This window comes from Pomacea canaliculata, linkage group LG12 (assembly GCF_003073045.1).
Source record: "Pomacea canaliculata isolate SZHN2017 linkage group LG12, ASM307304v1, whole genome shotgun sequence".
NCBI classification, from domain to species: domain Eukaryota; kingdom Metazoa; phylum Mollusca; class Gastropoda; order Architaenioglossa; family Ampullariidae; genus Pomacea; species Pomacea canaliculata.
Window position 1 is genome coordinate 14,514,714 of NC_037601.1, and position 26,485 is coordinate 14,541,198.

Sequence of the window (26,485 nt, forward strand, 5' to 3'; positions counted from 1 at the left end):
TGTTTGGTGCGATGACAACTTTCTAGAACTTAATGTGAGTTCTCTTCAGGATCTGTATAACAGGAGGACTCTTCTGAAAGTGTCTGCCATCCTTCGTGATGACAGGCATGCTCTGTCGGGTGAGCTTGTCCAGCTCCCATCAGGTCGCCGATATAGTATGCCTGCATGCAGGACAAACCGACTGCGGCTGTCTTTTGTTGCTTCAGCCGTCAGACTTTTGAATGGATTATGAATGTGATGTGCATGCAATCATGTATGACTTTTATCGAGCTGGTATGAATGACTGCAACACGACTGCCTGTGGGTTTAATATACATAATATACATAATCGAGCTGCAACTGAATTGCCCTCTAGGGATCAATAAAGTATTCTCTTATCTCTTATCTTATCTTATCTTATCTCTTACCTATTCTGAAACCAGCGATAGTCTATACTACCCAGTCAAACGCACTAACTTCCATTTGTAGTTTTGTTTAGATATTGACACGACTAAAATGTTAATTTGCTGTTATACATTTGCAAAGCTGATCTGCCCCAAAAAGAACTCAAATAACAAAAAATAACAAGTCTATAAAGGGGACTATTTTTCTATCCAAGATCGATAGTAGTGCTCAGTATTAATAGGTGAAGGGCGGGTAGATGTCATTGTGCAGACCGGTTCTGCTGGCAACTAAGGTGTCGCTCTTCCTTGCCTCGTTCCTGTTGTGCTGATCACAGGTATGTTCAGGCAGTTTGATTACTTTTTTAACAGGTGAATGAATTTTCATTGTTTGAAACTAGTTTAAATCGTGTGATCTTGTTAAGTTGTTTTTACAGAATACACACTGCTGACTTTCTCTTTTCTTTTTTCATATTTTCTATTCCTGTGTACATGTGAAAAGGTCGTGTCACCATTTTGTGTGTGCGTGTACGTATATGTGTGACAGAGACATTATTATGGCACTATTCACACTGTTAGCTTGTGAAACGCAATTTAAGATTTGTGATTTACGTATTTCATCACAGGAGTCTTCATTCTGCTTTAAATATCTTCATTAGATTAGAAGTATCTTCATGTTCCTTGCATGCGCACACGCGGGTATACAGAGAACGTGAAAGTATTTTTTACAAATGCAAATAAGTGCTAACCAGAATGCACAAAACCCTTATTGTAAATACTAATAAAACGCATACAGACATGTATACATATTGGCAACCAGGTGCACACATACATGCACACATATATCCCTGTAACGACTACAAAATAAAAGTTTCATTAAAGCATATAAGTGAACAGACCAAACTTGAAGAAATCCAGCTACATTTATCACCGAATCTTATTGATTTACTTATTTCTAAACAAGTATGCTAGAAATGTTTTTTTAGATAACGTAAGTCGCACCATTGGTAGGTTGTAGTCAATTGAATTCACTTAATTTGTTCATTACTTCTACTTTAGATGTAAGCAGATTTGGTGGTCGAGCACTTGACCAAGATACCTTTTTTCAACACAGAAAAAACATTTGTAGAGAAAATGGCCTCTTTGGAGGTGACAGTTGGAATTCATTATGTTAACATCAGTGACATCGGCATGGATATATATGGATATCGGCATGAGTGTCCAAAATGTTTCACCCGATTTTATATTGATAACGAATGTAGATTTTCAATGAATTTGCGGTTTCTGTAGCAGGGGTTGGTTTACAGGGTTTTGCTGCTAGCCCCACGCCCAACCCTCCTCCTTCATCCGGGCTTGGGACCGTCAGGTTACCCGGGCGGTTTCCAGGTGGAGTTAATCGAAACCTCTAACCGGGATCATATTGATCTGGCGCCATGCTCCAGTTGTATTACACAAACATTTGTGAAGTTGATCTGCACTCACACCAGCTAAAAATAATCTGTTCATAGAGCTGCATCTATTTTATCTTCGTAAGCATGCTGTATCCATAACATGTCCATGTGCTCACACGTCGACCATATCGAGTTTGCGACAAACACCAAAGTTCATAGGCATACATAACAATCGATGAGGTGAGGACGTCAATGAGTCACTGTGCAGACCGGTTCTGCTGGCAGTTATTCTGTGGCTGTTTGTTAAAGCTGTTCTCGTATTTGAGAGTTCACAATGGTTATTTAGTGGAGACCAATACTCCAACCGACAGTCACTGCCCTCTGCTGACTATCCCCCCGAAAGTGTTGCTCCCCTTGTCCGTCGTCCTTCCCTCCCGATCTGCCAACCTCGTCAGAGAGCGACGACTGCGCGCCCGGCGACACAGAGTCGAGCCTGTCCCAGTCCAGGGACACACACGCGATGCCTTCGACGACTGATATGCCACGTACAACCGCAGACGAACACCACCTTGATGCAAAGCTTTCCGGTTCTTTAGAGGGCGCCCAACTCAGCAGACGTTCTCCTCATTTGAAAAAGATTACTTCTGGCCTTGGCGTCAAACGTCCACTTCTCAAGGGTAGTGCAAGTCCTCTCTCAGGATGTGCAAACCCTGGTCACGTAGCCCGTTGATTTCTACGACGACAGCAGGCTGTCCTGACGCGTTTAGCAAAAGGTTCTCTAACCCATGCGACCTTCCTCCCGAGTCTCACCTTCTTGGCTTTACACCCGGTCTCAAGGTACAAGTGAAGTTGACGTTAGAGATGCTGAAGTCGCTTCGACTGCTGACCACTTGCTCCATCCACCCTGATGCCGTGAAGAGAAGTGTCCTGTCGGTTCTCTATTCCCTATTTTACTTCATGCATTCTTATACACAGACAACAAGAGATGCAATTGGTCACTCACTCCCCAGCCTATCAAGCAGTCTTGTCGACAAGAGAACGACCACCCTACTGACTCTCCACCCCGAATGCAGTGGCATGGTAGACAGGTGACTAACCCCCACTCCCTGTCAACCTGTCGGACAGGTGTGGGAGCCCCTGAAGTGTCCCTCTCTTCATAGACGTCATTGACGATTCTGCCAGCCGGCTGGTCGAGCTTGGCTGCTGTGACCACTTAGGGCTGTCTCCCACGTTCAACACCTCTGCGCTCCTACCGCATACAAATTCTCTACACTGGCACATAAGCCACCCCTCCCCCCATTTCTTGCATCAGGGCCCTCACGCTAGTCAATAAAATACCTTCGACCCTCATTGGGGCGATTGTTACTTCCCCATTTAAGTTACCACATGACAAAACATTTAATAAAATTGCTTACTGCTTCCCCTCCTCGATTTAGCCGAACGTATTGAAAACCATACCTATATACGTCAGAGAGCAATGACTGCTCCCCGGCAACACAGGTTGATTGAGCTCACATCCAGCTTCCGTCAACATACAGACAGACTACACCCCAGTGCACAGCTCTAGCCAGGCATCAGGGGGACGAGGAGGAAAGCGACCGTATTTTACTGTCCAAGCAGGTGTAATATGCTCTTGGAGTTTACGTGTTTCTCCTTCTTTCTTTTTTTTGTGTGTGTGTGTGGGGGGGGGGGGGAAGGTAATCTTCTGTAAACCTACAAACCAGTAAAGGTGTTTTGTATACCTAGTAAAGAATATTGAAAAATAAAAACATGTCCTTCTAATTTTAACAGACGTTGCAGGCTGTTTTCCATCAGACTAAACCATGCTCCGCATAGTCAGACAGCTATTTGGCGGTTCTCTTCTCAGATACCAAAAATTCACCTCTAAAGTAAGTTATTTTTCTTGCTTTCGTCTCAGAGAAAAAGCAGATAAAATTAAATTTTCCAAACACGCCATATAAATCTACAACATTAAAAATGATACCACCAGCTGCTTCTTCCTTTTCATTTTATGTCTATAGATTTCACATGTACATTTCATGCTGCTTTTAAATTATACTAATCATGCTTGTAGAAAAAAGCATATAGATTGGAGTCTTTACTAAGCTAAAATAATTCTGAATCGTATTAATTAAATAATATAATATATTATATATATTTATGTATAATGAAATAGACACGTTTATTTATCTTTATAATGTATTGGGTTTTTTCAGATCGTCCAACCGGCCGGCACGTTAACAAAAACACGAAGACGACTGATGACTACTTTCGTCGCCTCCGCTGGTCTAGCTTACGTCATAGTAGGGACATTACCTTTGTTCTATCCCCCTCCCTCCAAAAAAATTACCCTATATTGAATTTGTGAATTATTTGATAAATTAATGGATAAATAAATAATGAATGAACGGATTTATTAATAGATTAATTACTTTATAGATCCTTTACTGGACGGGATGAAATATTTCATAAAGAAATTAACAAATGCATGGACTAATCAAAGAATGGATGGATTAATAGATGGATAGATGGATCGATAAATTGATTGATGAATGCATGAATCGCTGATAAAAGAATGGATTAATTGATAGACTGATGAATGACATAAAGATTTGTTTGAATGAACTGGTAATTGCTGGCTGGATGAATGGATAGTCTGATGGAATTGACGAATAGATCAATGGATAGATTGATGAACTACTTATTTATAAACTGATGAATGGGTGGATTATATAATAAATTGATGAATGGATTGTTATGTAGTAAAGTGATGAATGACAGATTACTTTGCAAGATCTTCCATAAAATATGGTATACTGAAGAAATACCAGATGAATGGAAAAAAGCATAATCTTCAAACTGCCAAAGGAAAGTGAAGAGCCATAACCCTATTATCACACAACAAAACTTTCAGAAGAATCATTTTGAAGAGGCGATCACCGCTGTTCTTGATGACATCATCATGCAAGAAGCAAGATGAAGTCAACAATTCAATTAGTCAATACTACATTATATGAGGTGACTTGCAGCATGACTAAATGTCAGCAACGTGTGAAAGTAGCTTTCTGTTTGGCTATTATTAACAAATATGTTCATTCAATAAGAACGCATTGTTATCAATTTCTTTGCATTAATCAACGTTCCAACGTTCTCTTATCATTTAAGAAGACATCAGTTGGCGATAACAGAAAAGATGACGGTGAAACAGAAGGCAAGGAACCTTTACGTGAGTGGACAGTTGATGTTCAATCCGATGACCCAGGGAAAGAGAACTTGGCTTCAGTCTCAGAGGCACTAAAAGGGTAATTTTATTTTAGCCAGAAATCTTTAACCGAACTCCTAATGCAAGCTCGTTCCTTTGTTTGTCACTTTTGATAATTATTTACACTTCATTATTTCCATAACTTATGTTGGTTTTTAAAAGCATTAGTGTACTTTTTTGTCAATCCTAGAATCAAAATTGTGATTCTCTGCAAATGCTCATGAAGAATACTCACACAGAAGCACACACACACACACACAGAAACTGTTGGTCACATTAATAATACAATAAATAATATTTCTAATATTGACTTTGTTACTTTATATTTCAGAGATAAAACTCTTCATCTGAAGATTAAAGAGTTTCTAATACAGGAGAAAGACACACAGAAGGCAAAGGTATCTGACAGATTGTTAAATAACGACTAAGGAAATAAAAGGAAAAGATATTTCACAAAAAAGGAAAAGTTCACTGTTGAGTGACTGTTGGCAAAGCGCGAAAAGAATATATTAAACTCTTTTAAGATTAATATAAAACTATCTTGAACTTATGCAAGAAGTGAACATAAAGTTAAATGTTTAAATTATTTACTCGAGATCAAATTAAGCTTCTAATTTTCTTTAATTCTAATAATATGTAATATGTCGGTATGCTCAAGAGCGATGTTGTTCTCTTGCTTGTTTTTTACACAGAAAACATAAATACACTCATATAGCACATTAATAAAATTGTTCACACGGTCTTTTTCTCTTATAAATCCCCTCCCATACACATATACACAAAAAAGACAATGTACATACACCCATGCCTTAGTCTTCCAGGCCATCTTTTGCCCTGTGCAACATACTATATAAAATATTTAATTTGCTTGATAGAACCTTTGAAAGTTTCTGCTATTGAGCATGACAATAAACTGCAACAACGCCTAGCCTAAAAGTATATAACCATTATAACTTCACAAACAACTAACTCAAATGTTTTCTTTGTTACAAAAGAATTAAAGCACAACATATTAAATTAAAGTAGTACAGCAGTATGACAGTATGAGCAGGCAATCCATGGTAATGTACACAAGGTCCTTTTCTCTCCTAGATCCCATCCCACCAACATGTAGATACCCAAGTAAAAAATGTACATACACACATTAAAGCCTAGAAAGATTCTTGTTTTCAGTGTTTGCTTTAGCTTTTCCTAGTCTTGCAGGCCATTTTTTGCCCTTGTAACATACTATACAATAGGTTATATTAGATTTAATTTGCTTGGTAGAAGCCAGCTATACAAAGTTCCTGTTATTTTAGAAACAGACCGCAGCAACACATAGCTTAAAAGTATGTAATCATTCTTACTTCACAAGTAGCTAACTAAAGGGTTTCTTTGTTAAAAACTCAACTCAAATGTAATGTTGCTGTTTACTTGCATTATTTTCTTGTTTATTAGGACTGTGGTATAGAATATAAATACATACAAACCGTATCCGAGAAAGACTAGATATCATGTTGCAAGTGTTTGATATAAATGCCCATGTTGTTTAAATTCTTTGTCCCTGTTTACCTTGTAGTGAACGACGAAGTTTACCTTGTGGAAAGCAGCCTTTTCTGTCAAAAATCTGTGTTTTAGGCGTTATCTAAAGCTCTGAGCAGCAGGAATTACTGGAGAGTGCTTTTATAGATAAAAAAACCTTATAATAATGTTCATTACTTTATCTGTTAGTATTTTTGGAGCCACACCAAAATTAATTTCTTCACTTAATGCAATTGTCATTGAGTGTGTGCACGTATAGTGTAACAGGTCTATGAGTTCTTTCCAAAATCTTTGGGTAACCTGGCAATGCCAAAAGAGATGTTCTAAAGTTTCTATCTCATCAAATAGGCACAACATATGAGAATCAGCTAGTGTACAAATTGAAAGAAATTTTTTGTCGGGAGAATCCTGTGCAATAATCCCGCTTGGAACAATTTTAAATGGGGGTCAAGGGTAATTTTATAGCACATCATAAAAACTATTTTCCAATCTAGACAATCAAATTTGAAGTTCCACTTAGACACTGTGGGCTGGGATGAGTTTTGTAAGAGTAATAATTTCACAGTCTTATGGAAAGAGTGAAGGGTGAAAGAAGAAAATGAGAGATGACATTGTGAAAAATAAAATGTCAAACAGAAGTTATCCCTTCCTTATGCTGGCTGATCCCTGATAATTTTTCTGTCAGGTGGTAAACGATCTGGTGCACGGTCACATTGAGCTTCATCCTCTTTGTGTCGCCATCATAGACACCCCAGAATTCCAGAGACTGAGGTACTTGAAACAGATGGGGACTTGTGACTTCGTCTACCCTGGTGCAGTCCACACCCGCTTTGAGCACTCACTTGGGTAAGCCACAGATTATGAGTAAGCTGCGCTATCGAACAGTAGGCTTGATTAAATGAGTTCGCCGGCCGGTCAAGTCCAAAGCCCAGGATGCCGCCACAAGGCGTATTTTGCCATCTGTTGGCAAGGGAAGCGGTCCACACAGGCGTCTTAAATAGAAAAGTAGGTTCGTCTAGTACTTTATTCATTTTTTTCAATGTTGTAAATGTTTCAACCACTCAGGCATAGTCTTGCATAAGACCAAAACTTAACATTTTGATTCAGTGATTGGCTAGTTAAAGACCATGTGACTAGTTTAATGTGCTCACCGCTACCACCAATTTTTCATCTCCCGGCAAGGGAAGCAATCGACACAGACGACCATCACCAATTTTGCACTAGAATCCTAGGCAAGAAAAAATGGCCCCACTGCCTTTAGGGAAACCTTGGGAAAAATAAACTCTACAGAAAAACCTGATGCTAATACGACATCAGTGGACAAAAACTTTCCACGATGAAAGTACCGGCCAGGGCCCAGCGCCTATGTGTTCATGACCAAGCCGACTACCGGCTGTAGTTCACTTGGAGAAGAGTTGGGCGCTACAAGTGTATAATGTTCAACGTTAGTACCAGTATGGGGTCAGCGAGAAGTGTGCCACTAGAGCTAAATCAGGCGGACGTCAGATGGACAGGATTTGTTCATAACTCAACAACGAAACAACAACGGACGACGGCCACAAACTGTGGTACATTGGAGAGGACGCCAGACATGAGTACGGCGTGAGCTTTCTCGTGCACAGGAAGGTGACCGGAGCCGTCATCAGCTGTACACCAGTATCCAGCAGGCGTTTCTCTATACATGTCTCAGCTACGGGAAGAGATCAAAAGAACTGTACATATCTGAAGGGAGGAAAGTTGATAATGTGCCAGCCCAAGAAGGGTGGGGAAGAAACTACAAAGGCCTTCACTCTTCTGTGCCAATGAGTCTGGAAACGAAAGGAATGGTCAAAAGAATGGACACAGTCACTAATCATACCCCTTACCAAAAAAGGAAACAGCAGACAGTGCCAAAAAGTACAGAACCATAAGCCTTATCAGCCACGAAAGAAAAAGTCATGCTGAAGGTGATACAGAACCGCACTAGAACCACTGCAGAAAAGTTACTTGCAGAAGAACAGGCTGTTTAATATATTCTTGGAGAACATCATATTCGAAACCCTCCATGACCATCATATTTCCATTTCAATTGGTGGAAGGCTAATCTGAAACCTACGCTTTGCAGACGATGTAAATCTGCTAGCAGGTACTAACAAAGACTGCAAGACCTCACCAACAGACTGACAGTTTGAACGCATGTAGAATGAAAACCAGTACTAAAAAAAATAAAGTTATTATCAATGGCAGCGGCAAAGCAGAGATAAACGGGGTACAGTTCGAAGAGTAAGAAGCTTCAAGAACTTGGGAGCCACCCTCTCCGACGGCAGCTCCACGCCACATATCCGCATCTGGGCTCCGGTGCATAGGCGGTCTTAACTCGAGTTAAGACCGCAGTTAAGCCAAGCACGCTGTCTTAACCTAAGACGCCTGCTAAGCGTGGTGCATGGGCGATCTCAACTCGCTAAGCAAGCGGTCTTAGCCTGTGCCAGATTTATTTTGATTTCCATGAATTGCAATTCTTTTTTAACAAGATTCAAGTTCACTGTCCAGAAGCTACAAAGTTTTTTCATTCTCTTATCTTTGTTGTGCATTCTTTTGTATCATCAGGTATTTTGCTTTCTTCGGGTGACCCAGTTGACGGATGGAATTCTGGCTGCTTGGTACATCACCTTGTGTGTTTTATCTGACAGTCAAAAAGATTTTTTTCAGAAATGTGCAGCTGTCTAGGCCTAAGCCGCTTTGATGGCTTTGAATATTGCTGTGTGGCTCTCTGTGTGGTCTTGATGCTGCATGAAAGAAATGTTTCTTAGAACAATTGATTCATGACACTTCTACTTGGGAGCACTGAGTACTTACCATCGCATTAGGTTATGTAAAGGTATTGTTTGAATTACTCTTCTGTGTAAGGTTTCTAGATAAATAGATTATTGTGTTGCTTGTTATTCTTTGTGATGCCAAGTAACTAGTAAAAAGCAGTTATGTTGATATTTACTACATGCTGCTAGTAGGATTGTGAAGGACATGTTTCTCTCTTTAGAGTTAATATTTAGCACTTTTCACTGGACTCAGGTGTAGCCATTTCAGAACTTCATAACATCTTATTTGCAACTGTTTAAGAATGTAGACACTGCAAATCCGTGTCATTCAAAAGCTGAGTGTCTACTGGAATCTAAACTGTAGAACACTGGTACTGTAACATGTATTAGACTTGTAGTTAAAACTTGTTAAATGTCCAAACTGACTGTGGATGTAAAGACAAACCTGCTGCGTACATCTCCCAAATTATGTCATAGTCTGTGTTTGGCACTTGAATTAAACAATTTATAATTTTAAGCCAGCTGTGGAAAATTATATGTAGCTGCCCTCTCTAAAGTACAAAAACCTTGGTGGCTTTTCCTTAATATTTCATGTTTTGTTCAAAAATACATCAGGAATATCTGTGATATAAGTACATTTTTAAAATTTCCCATTTGAAAACATCATCATCTGAAATGTTCAATTCATTGTTGTTTGTTGTGCATGAAAATAATAAATCTGCATATACTTCTAGCAAAAGCATTTCCATTGTTGAATTAGAAGATTGAACTGGAGTGTTCTATATTGCACCTCCTATATATGTCAATATTATTATTTTATTACTCTCCCCTATCATGAAAAACTTCTGGAGGAACCAGCGTATAAATGATTCACCGCCTGTAACAAAAACTAAATCAGAAATGTATCTAGTTATTTTAAATAAATGTATTTCGGATGGAAATACTTATTTTCAAACCGTCTGTTGTGTGCTGACTATAGGCTTTGCATTTGCATTCTCTCGGTATCTAGAGTTTTTTCTGCGGATGACACAGACGTAAAAAAAAAAAAAAGAATTTCAACACAGGTAAACAAAAAGACCAACCTTCGATGTTTGTGCCTTCCATCAGTTCTCTGAAATCATCTACCAAAATATTTATCACTTTCTCCATTCATCACGGGTGTTTCTGGTGGCCCCCTGTCCGATGATGGATGTTTCTGACGACATCGAAATGAAATTATGGAAGATCTTAAATTCGTTCATTTCTTTCTTATTTCATTTTTTCTTTTTCTGGTAAAGCCTCTTCTTCTCCCTGGTAACCTCCTCGATTAAGATTAATATTTCGCTGTCGCACATCCCTACTTCGTTTCAACCATGGTGCGCAGACGAATTTCGCGGCTCGGCACCATCGCTGTAGCGCAGTTTTCATTGGTGGAATATACGGTTGGCAAGGCCGCGCCCCGGACGAATTTATTTATATCACTGACCTCGACCGCCGCGCTGACCTGACCCGGGCTGATGTGCACAAGCGAACTTAAATTTCTTACTTAAGTTGGCCGACTTAACCGCAAACTTTACTCAGCTGAGTTCGCTGCTGGCGAGAATTCTCATCGGTGTGCACAAGCGGACTCAACTGCTTGCTTACTTAAGAAATGGGTCAAGACAGTGACCTCTCGTCCTTTTCGGAATTGCCCGGGAATTCTCTCGCGTCACTGGCTATTTATAGACAAACAGCCAATCAACAATCGCTTTGTTCGTGTGTTACGCTTTTATGTTTGGTCTTGTTTCAGTCTTTTCAACCACGATACTATCTTTTGAGATTGAGGTATTTGCCTGAAAAATGGAAACAATTATCAAAAAAAAAAAAAAAAGACCTACGTAAAAGACTGGTATAAAATTAACTACGATAGCAAGCTTGCTAAAGTAAGAATGTTGTACAAAATATGATTAAAGAGACAGTTAATTAAACTCCATTAGGAGAGTAGCAATACTTATAAGTCCTTAATTTTATCAAAACTAGTACACCTTTGGTTACTACTACCTAACCCTCCAGACTTTGTTATAATGAATACAGAAATCTATCTTTAGGTTTGTATGGAATGGAAAAAAATTATATAATTAATAGAAAAATATCCAGGCTGGAGGCATGGGCATACCTGATGTTAAAACTTATATAAATGCGTTAAAATTATCATGGCTGCAGAAAATAAAGAAAAGTAACCACAACTGGAAAAAAATCTTCTGTCTACACAAAATAATAGGTTATTTTGACAAACTGTGCCCTGCAGTTTGCCACTACATGTATATTAATGCAAAAAGCTTCTGGATGGATATACTAAAAGCATACAGGATTTTTGGAGAGAATATAGTGTGTGATAAACATGAAATTTTGTCAGAACCTATCTTTCGTAACGATAGAATAACAATTGGGAATAAGCCAATTCTATATAGAAGATGGGTGGAGAAAGATGTATACTCAAACACTTGACAAATGAAAGAGGAAACTTTCTATCATATCAAGCTGTTAAAAATAAATATGATGTTAACATTGACTTTGTCTCTTTTAATGGTTGCATAAAGGCCATAAACATACATAAACTTAATAGAAGGAATAAAACAGATTTATCTCCTTCTACATATGACACAAACAAAACTCTAAGAATAATTTGAACAATACAGAAAGGAGCAAGACTATATTATGATAAAATATTATCTAACACATGTATACCAAACTGTTGCTTTCACTGGGATAAAAGGATAAATAGAAATGTTGATTGGCCTGTTATATTTAAAGCAATGGCTAATATAAAAGATATTAAATTAAAACGGCTTCAAATCAGAGTGTTACATAGAATCTGGGCGACAAGAGTAATATTATTCCACATGGGACTAGAAGAGGATGATGTCTGCAGCCTTTGCAGAGATGATAAAGAAAATATTCAGCATATTTTTTGGAAGTGTAAATTTGTTAATTTTTTTGGAAAAACTTACAAAATTGTATATTAGACAAATGTGCAAATGCTCCTAAGATAACTTTTAGTGAACATTTGATTTTATTTGGATGCAATAATAACTTTGAGACAGATGGTCCACTTGATTTAATTTTATTGCTGGCAAAAGCATACATATATTCTTGTATATTTAAAAAAGTTATCCCCCAGTTAGAACCCTATATCCAAATATTGAAACACAGATATTGAATTGAAAAATTTAATGCATGTTTAGAATTAACCGAAGAAAAGTTTGCTAAACACTGGCTATCCTGTGAACATCTTGTTAACTAAACTAAATACTGATTATATACATTTATCTGATCTTGATTATCAAAAACTACATATGTCTTGATATACATTAATATTGTGCTGTCATCCTATGACACATGGGCTCCAAGGTGCATTCTATGATGATTGCTTTATTTGTGTGGCTTCTCTGGGCAGATGTATGTATTCTTAAAATGTTTGTTAATTTATGTGTATATGTTTGTTTTTTATGTTGGTATATTGTAAAATATTGCTTGTTAGTTATGTATACATATATTGTTATGTATCTGTAAAAAATCATGTATCCCTTATGTCTCCTCGTAGTCTGGATACCCTATACCTACTTGAAAATGTGTGTGAATAGACATGTTTTCCTTCCCTGATTTGGTATTTGTATATGTGAAGATAATATGTGGGTGAGCTATGCCTCAGATGTAGCTAATGTCATAAATGTATAGATAAGTATAAGTTCAGTGTACAGTTGAAATGTGCGAACTGCCTGAAATATGCGTTATTAATTGATGTATGTTGAAAGCTATCGGTATTTGTGTAGGCTACAACTAAAAGACAAACCACTACAACCTATATGATGTTACTAGCGTCAGCTGGTCCTTTCATAGGGTAGGGCATGATGAGATGGAGGAAAGATTTGTGTAGATTGTCAGAGATATGTTTGTTGATCTATTTATGTAAATTGATGTGTGCGGTAGTTTTTGTTATGTTTTGTTTATGTATTGACCGCAAAGAAAAAAAATCAGCTGTGGAAAGACATAGCAGTTGCCATCAGTGCCATCAGCAAAAACGGGAATGGGCCCAAATTTAAAAAAAATGGTCAAATTTAAAAGCCAGGGTGGTCGATGTCCTCCTGTATTAAATCGCACAGGTACATGATATCGACTCGCCGAAAGCGAAATCGAGCGTAGAGTTCAACGTCGTCATACAGGTCAAAGTGTTTGTGTTTTATGCTGTGCCAGCAACTATAGGGCTATATCACGGGTCATACAGGTCAAAAGGATTGTGTCTGTCACGAAACACACGTTCCCTCATCAAATGTCTTCTTATCATCATTCTAACGCACAGTCGTCTCGCTGCCATCTTCTGTCACTCTTCACACGAAGAAATCAGAAATGTGCTAACTTAAGTCGCCCGACTCAGTTAAGTAAGGGTTTATACCTGGGGGAGGGCAGTCTTAAAGTTGAGTAAGAAATTTTGTACTTAGCGGACTTGAGTTGTCTTGTGCACACCGAATTACTGTACTTAAAGTTGAGTCAGCCAACTTAAGCTTAAGTTCATGTTTAAGTTCGCTTGTGCACACCAGCCCCGTTTCTCAGCTAAGCAACGGGCTGAGATCGCTCATGCAACAGGCTTGAGACCGCGAACTTAGCCAAGACGAAAAGCGAGTTAAGCAAGGCATCTTAAGACGAAAAGTTAAGACCGCCTATGCACCGGAGCCCAGGATCGCAGCAGCAACAGCGGCGATGGCTAGGCTAGATAGGATCTGGCATAGTCATAAGATAAGGTTCACTACCAGGTACAAGCCGTACAAATCTCTGGTAGTTCCACGTGCCTCTTCCTCCTCTGCCTCACCCATAAAACCAAATATAAAAGGTCAGGCCACTTAGGGGTTAGTGGGCGAGGCGGAGGTAGGTTTATTGTGGTAGTCTCAGGATTGTTCCCATGCGGGTGTTTCGTATGCGGCACCTCAAAGCGGGGAAAAAGAAAGAACAGGACTTCCAGTATTTGTGCCTGACTGACAAAATAAAATAAAAATACTCAGCCATAAAAATAAACCCTTGTAACAACTAGGGGTTGTAATTATGAAGGAAAGGTAAGTATTTGCCCTGGGGCAACATGGGGAACTCAAGGAAAAGCTTCTTTTCTCCGAAGTTTTAAAGTGGTGTCCAGACCTTAGAAAGATGCCGTTTTACACTTGGAACCACAGTTATAAAGCGGTGCAAAAGGTTTCATTGAGTAAAGTAACATGAAGCAGTGCCCGCGGAATCTCAACATCGCTTTTTAACTTTGGAAACAAGACGCTTTTCCCTAAGTTCCCCATTTTGCTCAGGGGCAATAACATACCCTCGCTTCATAACTACTGCCCCTGTGTATTACATGTCTATCTTGTTTCCTTGAGCTTTTTTTTTTCTTTTTTGCATGTAATTAAAATAATGTTATAGTATTGTACGGAACTTTCTGACTTTCTGGCAGGAAATTTGCAAAAAATTGTTTTTGGTATCAATAGTTTTATCGCATCGGTCATAAGTGTTCTTACTCTAGACTAGTAATCTTAAAATTATGAGAAATCGAAGTGTAGGGAAGAGAGCCTAAGACTCTGGGAATGGCGTGACCGCATGAGCTCTTTACATCGTGTGGTAGAAACAAACTGAAGATTGTATATATCTAAAATAACACCAGAATAAAATAACACAGCAAAGTTTGAACGGTCTATACTCTCACCAAAAATATTAAATAAATATTTTACATGATAGTAAAAATACTTGAGCAAAAGAACAGTCCTACATTTGATTTCCTTTGGAACATTTCAGGGTGTGCCACCTGGCTGGGCAACTTTTAAAAAGATTACAACGGAAGCAGCCAGAATTGAAGATCACCGAAAAAGACATACTATGTGTTCAGATTGCGGGCCTTTGTCATGATATGGGTCATGGGCCTTTCTCGCACATCTTTGACACTCTTTTCATTTCCTCTATCGACAGCAACAGCAAATGGAAAGTGAGAGAAAGAAAGAGAATTTTCTTCTTCTTTTATTCTTATTTTCACTTGTACATTAAAAAATTATCTATGAAATATTACTTTATCTATTACAGCACATCCTTTTTATTTTGTGTAGAAGCTGATACAAGGGTGACATTTATGAAGATATGGATAAGCTCTGAAAACAAAGAGAAAATTGGTCTTTATTGTAAACTATGTACAAAAAATGTGTTGTTCCCTGAAAATAACTGTTCTTTAATACTGAAATTATTGTTTGTTTTCATTAGCACGAACAAGCATCAGTTCACATGTTCGAGCACATGTGCAAGAATGAAAAACTGAGAGAGATGTTTAAGGCCTGTGGCCTTGACGACAAAGACCTCGATTTCATTAAGGAACAGATTGAAGGTCGACGTGCTGTAACGGTCACTGTGAGTCCATCCCTAGCCTACTGTATGTTACCTCAGGAAGAAAGAGATAGAATCTCGGTTCATAATTCTAGGAATAAGAATAAAAATAAGCAGCAACAGCAAGCGGTGATCACAAGAGAAACAAAGTTAAAGGGCGTGAGGACTATCTATCATACAATAATTTATATAGTACACATACCTGTGGGCAACCAGTGCAATTTCTTCAGCAGCTTTGTCATGCTTCATCACCTTCAGAACGAGGCTAGCAGTTAAGTTCTGAAGTCTCTGAAGATTGTTGAGAAGACTTTTAGGGCAGACAGTTATAAGTGATTGAGCATAATTCAGTCTTCACACGACTAGGAGACAGATTAACGTTGTGGTAAATGCGAGGTAAGATAATCTGATTACGTCAGCAAATCATCAGCGAGAGACATAAAAATCACAAGTCGTAAAGGACATTGAATTAGTAATGAAATACCCAAGGTTATGTGCTGTGTGCGAGCAATGGTTAACACGTTTCTCAACAAGGAAGGCTTGACAAACAAGAAAGAGCAAACAGGCTGTATTATTAGTGCTTTAGTTTTGTCGTATTCAAAGAGAAAGATAAAGAAACGTCGAATTAATCTCAAATAATCGATACTAACAATTTGAATCTGTTCTGCTCAAAATTTTATGTTTAAACAAACCATTTACAACCGTGTCTACTGTAGAGCTGCGCGCCAGTTCTTGATGACCACCATGTTTCTGGCTCATCTACAAATGAAAGCAGACTGATCCTTATTCTTGACGTAGGTAGCACCATTGCGTGGTGTAGTTGCAGCCTTATGTTCTACTGGGGGCTTAAAGGAATAATAATAAGGAGTTGACACCATTAGACAAGAAAGGCGTTTTTGTCGTAGCTAGTTTTTGATCTTCACTCAACTCTTGCTCACTGTTCTTAGTTTAGAATCGCAATATCTATGATATTAGCATTTTTATGAACACATTTAGGAGACTGCATATTGGCACCGACATCTAAATGGTTGAATGACATCAGAGACAATAGTTTAAGTAAAAGACCTTTTTAAAGCTCCAAATGTTCTAGTAGACATTGTTAACAATTTTATTACGTATTATTAAAACCCAACTTTCCATTCACGTTTAGGCATGCCAGTTATGATTTACCACTTAACAGCCAGCGATACATTGTTTCAACTTACAGACACTGCCACTAATTCCACAGAATTGACAAGAGACTTATAACTATGAATTATGTACATAGGACCAGTTTAGCGTGGCTGTCAATGAGAGAGTAGAATAGGTTGAGTGCTTTCACTATGGCAGTTTCAAAAATCGCAAACAAAACCCAGACAACAGCCTATCATGAAATTTAGATTAGGAGGACTTTGATGAATGCATTCAATGATTAAAAGGGATATTGCTAAGGTCACGTTGCAAGATATCATTTTAAAATATCTAAGATGATATCAGGACACACAAGGACTTTAAAGCTCATTTGTGTTTTTCTTTTGTCAGGACTGGCCATATAAGGGAAGACCAAAAGAAAAGGCTTTTCTGTATGACGTAAGTGGTGATTTTTGTTGCCTTTTTGTAACTGAATGTTGAATTGAATTTTTTAAATACTTGTACTTTATGGTATTTTAAAGGTGCTAATGTAGGGGTTGGCAGACCGTTAACGTACACGCTGTGACTACACAACAAAGCTAGTGAAAATGGGAAGAAGAATACGCTTATAATGGTGTTTACCTACCCTTACCAAATTAAATGGAAAAAGTGAAGCAGCTTGAATTTTCTCACAAACTTTTCAAAATCTGGCACGTTTCCGATGTGGCAATTCACAGAACTGCGACCAAGTGCTTGTCTGTCATCCACAAACGCAGGTCGGACTTGCTCGGTTTTCATGATCGAAAAAGTCTGTTTTCACACAAACGTCGATATAAGCATTAGTCCTAACCCTTTGGAAAATTCTTTTAAGCTCGGAAACTTGTTCTTTGTGATTTGAAGAACTGGACAATGTTTTCAGAATTAAATGAATCCTTCAACACTGCATTGAACTGTAACTAATGAACTAGTTTTTTTTAATATAAAAAAAGAAGTACACACCATATTTTGGCCAATATGGCAGTGCAGCTCAAGTCCGCTCTGCAGCTTGCATTCAAACCAATAAGTTACACAATATTCGTGATATGTAACTTTCCCTCTGTAATGTTTTTGTAACCTTCTTTAGTTACTCTCTGTCTAGAACCTTACCATCACGCTTATTATCCAATCCATTGGTCAGTATTCTGATATAAAGACTTTACAAGACCCTTTTTCAGATCGTAGCTAACAAAAGGAACGGAATTGACGTGGACAAGTGGGACTACATCAGTCGGGATAGCCTCCATCTCGGGATGAAGAGCAACTTCGACCATCTCCGCTTCATTCTCTTCGCGCGTGTGATTTCTGTGAACAACGAGCCTCAGATATGCCTTCGAGACAAAGTAAGAAAGAACATGGGGCTGATATAAGAAGTTATTGCACTTTTCACAATTTGGAGAAAATATTTTGTGAGAAACTGAATAAGAACATACTCATACAGACATGTACACACAGTTATGAGTAAAGATACATTGTCATGGTAGTTGGATCTCCGTCAAATGGTCAATGAAATTTTAATACTTTATATTTCTTGTATATATATATTTTTTTAAATGTGTTGGCATTGCAGACTGCAACGAAATGTGTCTGAACTGCATTTTCTTCATCCTCCTAGTACTTTGTCATTCACTTTGAAAACACCTCACAGCTAGCTTAGTCTGGAGATTCCAACATAGCACAGTATCGTACTTTTCTCCACAGGAAGCATACGGAATTCATCAGATGTACGAGACTCGTTACATTCTCCACAAAAAGGCTTGTCAGCACAGAGTCACCAGCGCCACCAGCCTCATGTGAGTGTGTGATAGGCGCTGTACACAATGTACGAAGCGAGTGACACTTGCCAGTATTTTTCCGTTATCCATTCTTTATATGTGCGTTAAAAATAAAGCAAATTGCATATTCTTTATGATTAAAAAATATTACTCGAAATACATTAGTCACCTCATAATATGTTTAGATGAAGCTTCTGCTCTTGTCACATAACCAGCGTTCATTTTTATCAGGTGCACGCGTGTCCTCTCCCTCACACACACTTACGAGTTCACACAGACCATACTATATATATAAAATCTTGCGTATGGCAAGAACAAAATGTAAGTGTGAAATCAAAATGTGTTATATAACTATTACTCAATGTGTGTATAAAACGTAATGAAACTTAAAATATTCATAGGATCGCCGATGCACTGAAAGAGGTGAATGAAGTGATAAAGATACCTAAAGAAGATGGGTGAGTATCTGACTAGGACATGGCGCTATTAAACTACTTGGATCATTCAAAGACGTGGCTTAATTATCCAATGGGTCATTATTTAAGGAGTTAAAATAAAACCAACAACATTGCTAAACCAGTAGAGCAGCTTATCATAGGAGCTTTTTAATTTTCCCACAAAATAAAGATGTATAACAACAGCAAAAAGTAAAGATAAAGGTAGTTTTGTGATTAAGTAGAAGACTAAAGCGTTAGAGCTTTCATGTTCTTGGAGCCAGTTTTTTTTAAGGCGTAGCCGTCTCCTCCTTCTCTCTCCCTATCTTTTTGGCTCATGTTTGCTCATCCTTCACACTCTACTAACCAAGGGCAAGTGGTCGAAAAGTGTGTACGCAGTCTCAAGGGAGAGAATCACCAGGTATTGACAAAGTCTCATTGAAGCTGTTCAAGCAGGGTGAGAAACAAACAACAAAGAGTCTTACTGCTCTGCGTCTAAGAATCTTGGAACGAAAAGAATGGCTTCAGGAATTGACGCAATCACCAGTCCTACTCTTTCAGAGACAGGGACAACAAACAGTGCCAAAGACTACAAAAACATCAGCCTCATCGGTCACCCAAGCAACAATGCTGAAGGTAATTCAGAATCGCTTCAGGACCAGGAGCTGAATATAGAAGAACAGGCTGATGTAAACCATCTACGACACCAGTGGGATCTCTTGTACAACTGCATCGGCCCTTGACTAAATCTGCCACGATGGGCTGTGACATGTAATGTGAACATTCAACATCAGTCAGGGCCTTGTATAAGTCATCGATACGCTCAGTGACCAGATGGGAGCTTTGGTACACAGTGAGAGCGTTTCGAGTGTGTCAATCCCCTCTCGCCTGTGCTACTGAACATCGAATTGGAGAACACATTCACTTTTATAACACAGCCATTTTTAACGGTGGGCGTCCTTTTATAACCTTCGATTTTCAGATAATACCGATCTGGTGGCAGACATCAACAGAGAACCACAAAACCTTACCAAGAGATTGACAGTTGGAATGTACGTAAAATTGAGAGCAGCCTAATGCAACCAAGTCATGGATAACATCAGCAGCAAAGGAGGGCGGAGATTTGAACAGATTACAGCTCAAGGGGATTAGATTTAAGTACTTGAAAGCTGCCATGTTGGTAGCTGCATGGTAGACATCCACCTCCACAAGAATTTGGGGTCAAGCGGATCACCCCCGCTCACAAGTCGCGAGCATTGTAGGCCGCTGTGTCGATTGAGTTGCTGCTCCTACCACAAGAAATAACGAGCAAGCATAGTCGCTCGTAAGATGATAGCAGGTGTGTGTGTGTGTGTGTGTATGTCGGCAGGTATCCTTTGAATAATAAAGGTTTAGTAGGCCTACCCAGACATCTTTAATACAGCATGTGCAAAAACGGAATAACCTTGTCGGAATAAGGGAACACCCACCAGGACGAAGATTGTTTAGAAGGAAAAGTTGAGAGTTATTTTTGGAAACATAATCATCAGTTTTATTAAAAAAGGGATTCGTATTTATACATGATACGCAATTGATCACTTTCGATGCTTGATAAATAAGTATATTGTTCTTTTGTAGGACGAAGATCGAGATGTCAAAATGCATCGCTGCAGACAATATGGACGCATACACGAATCTGACAGAGGATATTCTCCATCAGATTGTCCTCAAGTCTGATCGCGGTGATCCTCGTCTTGGGAAAGCTAAAAAGATAATACAAGATTTATGGAGTCGAAATTTATACAAGTTTGTCGACGAAAGTTCGCCTATTAAAGGCCGGCATTACAAAGATGTAAGATGTCTTAAAGCACAGCATTGTAAATTATAATTCTCTTTGCTTTCTATGCGATTTTTGCACTTTGAGAAGTTGAGCTCTTTTTAAAATAGGGACCAACTAGCGCAAATCGTGCAAGTGAGTCTCTCTACTTCTCTCTCACACACACACACATAGACACACACCAACACAGCCACAACCATAAACGCACCCACGCACGCACTTATGGAGAATATCAGAAACAAAAAATGTGCTTCTTTACGAAAGTTGAAGTTTCATTATTTTTGTGATGTAAAATAGAGAGGTAAGTTCATCAAAACAAATTCTTACTAATATTTACTAGTGTAACTGCGGTAGTTAGATTAGCTGTAGGTAATTAGATGTGAGGCAAAAGATAATCGTCTAATGAGTATATCATAACAGGCACAGAAGAAGAACATTGCAGCTGAGATAAAGGACTGTATCAACGGAGATGGAAAAGCAAACCCAAAAGACGTGGAAGACCTTCTTAACAAATTTAACGAACACGTGGCAGTTGAGGTACAGTTTCTTCTTTATGTTGAAGCAGCGCTAAGACTCACGGTACAGCAAACAAATTGATGCTTGTTCGGTCTTGAGAGTAAAAAGATGACCTGATGGTGAGAGATGTATGGCTGCCTGTCAATAATCTATAGGCTTTTCTATTGTTGCTTGAGGCCTTTCATTAAAGTGTCCCTCTCATATACTGTATTCTAAAATTAGCTTCCTTTAGTCTGTACACAATATACTAGGGACTAATCGTTTCATTTTCGCAAGTGTTTAGCAGTGAGAAAGTCAATGATATACTACTACTACTGATACTACTACTACTACTGATACTACTAATATTCTTATTCTTATTCTTATTCTTATTCTTATTCTTATTCTTATTCTTATTCTTATTCTTATTCTTCAACTGTTTCAGATCTTGAACTTCGATTATGGAATGAAGGGACAGAACCCATGGGAACACATCCATTTTTATACCAAGGGAAATCTGGACGTCGCCACACCTATTTCAATAGAAAAGGTTCTTTCGCAGAAGTTTCAAATATTAATCGGAGATATAATCCAAAGACAGTTATTATGCATTTAAGATATATATATATATATAATTTATGTATGTTTCCCATGTACGTAAAACATTTATCGAATGTAGACACCTAAAGAAACATGTAATTCATATGAGTGTATCTTATTGTTTCGATGAATATATAATAAAACAGACGCCAGGAGCTGTAGTGGTTAAAACACTCACTTGTCACCACTGGCTATAGTTATATCATCTCTACCGACCAGAACTCGGACCAGTCAGGGAGGTCTTCAAGTAAGGAGTAAATAAGTAGTGAGTAGTAAGTAAAAAGTGAGCAAGGATCGACTAACTTTTTAATTGTGGAATGTCCGTTTTCAGGTTTCATTTCGTTTACCAAAACATTTTGAAGAACAAATCATTCGGGTATTCTTCAAGCCGACTGATGCTCCCAAAAAAGACGAAATGTACTGTAGACTTCTTCGTGAAGCCTTCCAAGCTTGGAGCAAGGGAAAGAAGCGAGAGGTACATGTTTATCTGAAAAACTGCTTTTAAAAATATCTGTTGAATATGACTCATTATAATCCTGTAACGAAACTTTAAATTTACTGGACACATAACTATAGCTACCTGACAGCTGCTTTATAGGAAATGTTGGCATCGTTTAGGAAAGCTGCACACTTACTGGACAAAAATAAACTTAAGATTTGCTGAGTAGGAATTATTATTATTTATTTGAAGCTGTATATTTACTGGACACATTAACTTAGCTATCCAAAGTCTTTTTCATGAGTGCATACATGTGAGTTAGAGCATGTGTATGTGTGTACATGTGCGCGCGCATGAATATCTTTTTAAACACTAAGTACATTACGGCTTTTCCACAACAGCTATTTAAAGACTTTAAATTCCATCTCAACACTCAAAGCACATTTCTACATGTAATAACAACAAATGTTCCGTATCTTACGTCTATGCTATATCTCGAAAGAAAACTTTCCTTTATTTATGTTTCAGTGGTATGGAGAATTCTGAGAAACAAAATACTAGCATCGTACGAGGATACCTAATCCAAACGAGCTTTATAAATCTTGGGAAGTGCGGCAACTGATATATTCCTCTACTCAAAACTTTTTCTATTCGTAGCTGATCTTAAAAAATCATTTTAAGTTTAAATTACTCAGATTCTAAGCCAAATTGTGCAAGATATAATTTGTTTAGTCTTCTAGAGCTGCAGCCACTTGTGGAGCTTTGCAGGAACAAATATTTACAAACGTTACAGTTTACAAACTGGGACCCCAAAGAATTTAGCCTTAGCAGAAGTCCTGCTAAAGCGTTTTTAAAATCAACTAAGTCGACTAAGTTTGGCAAACATTTTAAGCAATTGTCATGTAGCAAGTTTCCAAACCTGCTGAAACGTTGTCAATATTTTTTCGGTGACGAATAAACTTTAAGCACATACTAATAAAATGTCAAATGACCTAAGAACCTTTCCGAAAAATAGTGAACTGCCAGTTTTCCAAAGCTTGTACCGAACAATAATATTTGTTCCCATTAGCCGAATTTGTAATTTACCATAAAATTTAACTTAATCCAGTCACTTGAAAACAATTTTGCACTGACGCTTGATTTCAAACAGCTACACGTCGGCTGCGAAATCATGACTAAATTTTGAATTTTTACAAATTCATGCTTAATGATGTTATTTAGAATATACTTGCAATGTTACATTCCGTTGCTCTTGTAACACTGGTGTTTTTGGCTTTTCGCCAAGGAAATAAGCACTTTAAAACTACCAAAACTACCATTATCATTTCAACCCTACCAAATATTTAGATAGTCTTTCGACAAAGAAGGTATACTTAAATCTTCGACAGTAATTGGGTATAAATTCCTTCCGACACTAAAGCCAGGGCTTCTGCTTACGCAAAAAATTGCGTACAGTACGCATTAAAAGTTCGGAGGACCCCTTCAATTTTCGTCAATGGGGTCCCCTCCAAAGTTGGGCGAAGAACAGGGACCCCTTAAAAATCTGAAGAAGGGGTCCCTGGGACCCCAAAGAATTTAGCCTTAGCAGAAGGCCTGCTAAAGCGTTTTTAAAATCAAATTTTACGATTGTTACATTTTAGTTTTAGCCAAATGACTATAGGTCTTTAACAATTGAGAATTTCAAAAGTACTTAGATGATGATGAGGAGGAGGAGGAGGAGGATTATTATTAATGTACATTAAAAACATTTTCAGTTTTTCTGCAAAGCCAGGAACTTCGACATTTATCATTTAGATATATGACCCTATATTGACTGATATCCAGGATAAATGCTAAATTTGGACGTCTTTAAGCTCTCCGGTTGTAATTTGTCTCTATTAGTCTCTTTTTAGACAAAGAAAACTGAATGTGGAATATACGGAAATACTAGAATACGTGATGAATATTACCTTAAGCAGATGTATAATTTCATATCCTTTAGCTACAACACAACTAATTTGCAATTTATACATACTGCAACTAAATTCCAAGCGTCTTGTAACATCAATTTTCGTTTGCCTTTCCTTTCTCCTTATAAATGTTTTTACGCCTATGTGTAATACATTTTAGCTTGTAAAAATCTTCTATGTAAACGTTATTTCTGCTATACAGCCTTTTTTGATATATTTATGAAACTCAGCACAGAAACTTTTTTCAATCTTTGTATCTAGAAGTTCAGTTGTTCAGATTTTTGCTTATTTTGTTTCTATAACTACATTTAAGTGTCGGAACGCGCATTTTACATGTGTAAAAAGCCTAAATTGTTTTAAAATGATATAAATATTTTGCCCAGTTTGGATTCGGAGAGATATAAAGTAGCCGGGTCAAGCGCAGATTTAAGTCCGGACTTATTCCTAACCAGTGCCTCGGCGGAGAAGAGAAAGGAAACACCGGAAGACAACAGTGGAAGGAATATCACATCATCGCAAAGCATTTTAGAGATTACGACCCAAGCTCCGCCCTCTACCACTACATCGACTGACCTTGAGAGGTCGAGCACCGAAAGAACTGATAGAAAAATTGAAGATGCAGATTCAGGTTCAACCCGTGTTCCATCTAACATGATGCCTTCAGGTTTATTGAGGAACAAGTCGAAGGCAGACTGTACAAAAAACTCATGTGAGATATCCCAGAAAATCAACAGAATGACCTTTACTATTGAACTTCCAGGGAAAAAATGCAAGCCAAAAGAGCAAATGGAAACTTTAAACCTGGTGCAAAGAGCAATGATATTACCTTCATTCATGTTAATATTTGAATTTCTAGTGAAGTTTCTAGTCTATATAAGGAGACTTAAAACCGCTTACTATTATTATAGATAAAATGCCAACTCAAACATGAAGATAAAAACTAGAAAAGACCTGAAACAGTTGAACATTATGGCTGACATGCCATAAAGTTAGTTTAATTCTGTACAAATGATTAAGATTTTGTTGAAATATACAGAATTAAAAATCACTGACATGATACCAATCCAAGCACTAAGATAAAAGCAAGCAAAGAACTGAAACCACATGTACATTATAGACTGACATTAAAAGCATCCAGACATCTTTTTCCAGAAATGTGATGATGAGCTAAGACTTCATTAGCTCTTGTCCCCAATGAACCTAAGTCCTCTCGACACTATACGGTACTGTTTAAAGGAGTTGTTAACACTCGTGTTAATTTATAACATGTTTCTTACCATTTACAGACTTTCTTAATTAAGAACTAGGTTGCTATTTTATCTATACAGATCTGTAGATGTGTAATTTAATAATATTATAAATGTTTATTTTTACCTTTACTAAAATGCTTACACGATTTCTTTTTTTTGCACATCAAGAACGTCGTCAACTTTCTCCAAAAATTTCTTCACCCTCCAAATTATTTTTTTCCTCTCAAAACTGAAGCTCAAAATCGTTCTTTTGTTTGATGATGTCACAAAACTTTCTGCACAGAGAAGAAGCCTTATAGACAAATACGACTGTTTTAATGTTGTAGAATGAAAGTAATTGAATATTTATATTGAAATAGTACACAATCTGAGTACCGTGACCTCCATGTTCTATAAATACCAAGGTGAGAGATACAAACTTTGCAGAAATGCTCAAGTCCTAAACTGGACGGATCTTGCCACCATAAGCATGGTGGAATGTGAAGTGGTTGATGTAGACACTCTCTGTATATATATATATCTTCTTGTGCTAATATTGTGAAATATCTGGTGTCTAGTTTACTTTTCAAAATCTATGCGTTTATAGGATATGCTGCTTTCTTCTGAACTCAAATTTTAATTCTTTGATGTGAATAGCACTTGACCCCTTGAAGGGGGAGTAATAGACAAGAAAGTAAAATCTATAGTTTTAAAAGTAACAGTTGTGTTAACCAACGGATACGATGAAGAAAGTTGTTGTTACTGTTTTTCTATAAACTAATAATGTAGCTACTTTTTTGAGACTAAGCACGATTATAACTGGCAAAAAATAAAATGTTTGATGTAATGACTTTGTGCGTGCGTGCATGGGCAATGTGTGTTTAACACAAAAAAGG

General features: G+C 37.8%; 1 protein-coding gene across 1 annotated transcript; it reads left to right on the top strand.

Annotated features, from left to right (window-relative positions):
* The first annotated feature begins 635 nt into the window (after nucleotides 1-635).
* Nucleotides 636-26,320, top strand: LOC112553155 (deoxynucleoside triphosphate triphosphohydrolase SAMHD1-like). Its single transcript, XM_025220187.1, has 18 exons — nucleotides 636-718; nucleotides 3,563-3,660; nucleotides 3,988-4,074; nucleotides 4,937-5,073; nucleotides 5,365-5,431; nucleotides 7,240-7,400; nucleotides 15,134-15,320; nucleotides 15,590-15,733; nucleotides 17,228-17,275; nucleotides 18,031-18,195; nucleotides 18,554-18,645; nucleotides 19,029-19,085; nucleotides 20,679-20,892; nucleotides 21,298-21,414; nucleotides 21,818-21,922; nucleotides 22,304-22,447; nucleotides 22,940-22,941; nucleotides 24,744-26,320. The coding sequence occupies exons 2-18, from the start codon at nucleotides 3,595-3,597 to the stop codon at nucleotides 25,270-25,272; spliced, it is 2,322 nt and encodes a 773-aa protein (XP_025075972.1). The 5' UTR covers nucleotides 636-718; nucleotides 3,563-3,594; the 3' UTR covers nucleotides 25,273-26,320.
* The last annotated feature ends 165 nt before the right edge of the window (nucleotides 26,321-26,485 follow it).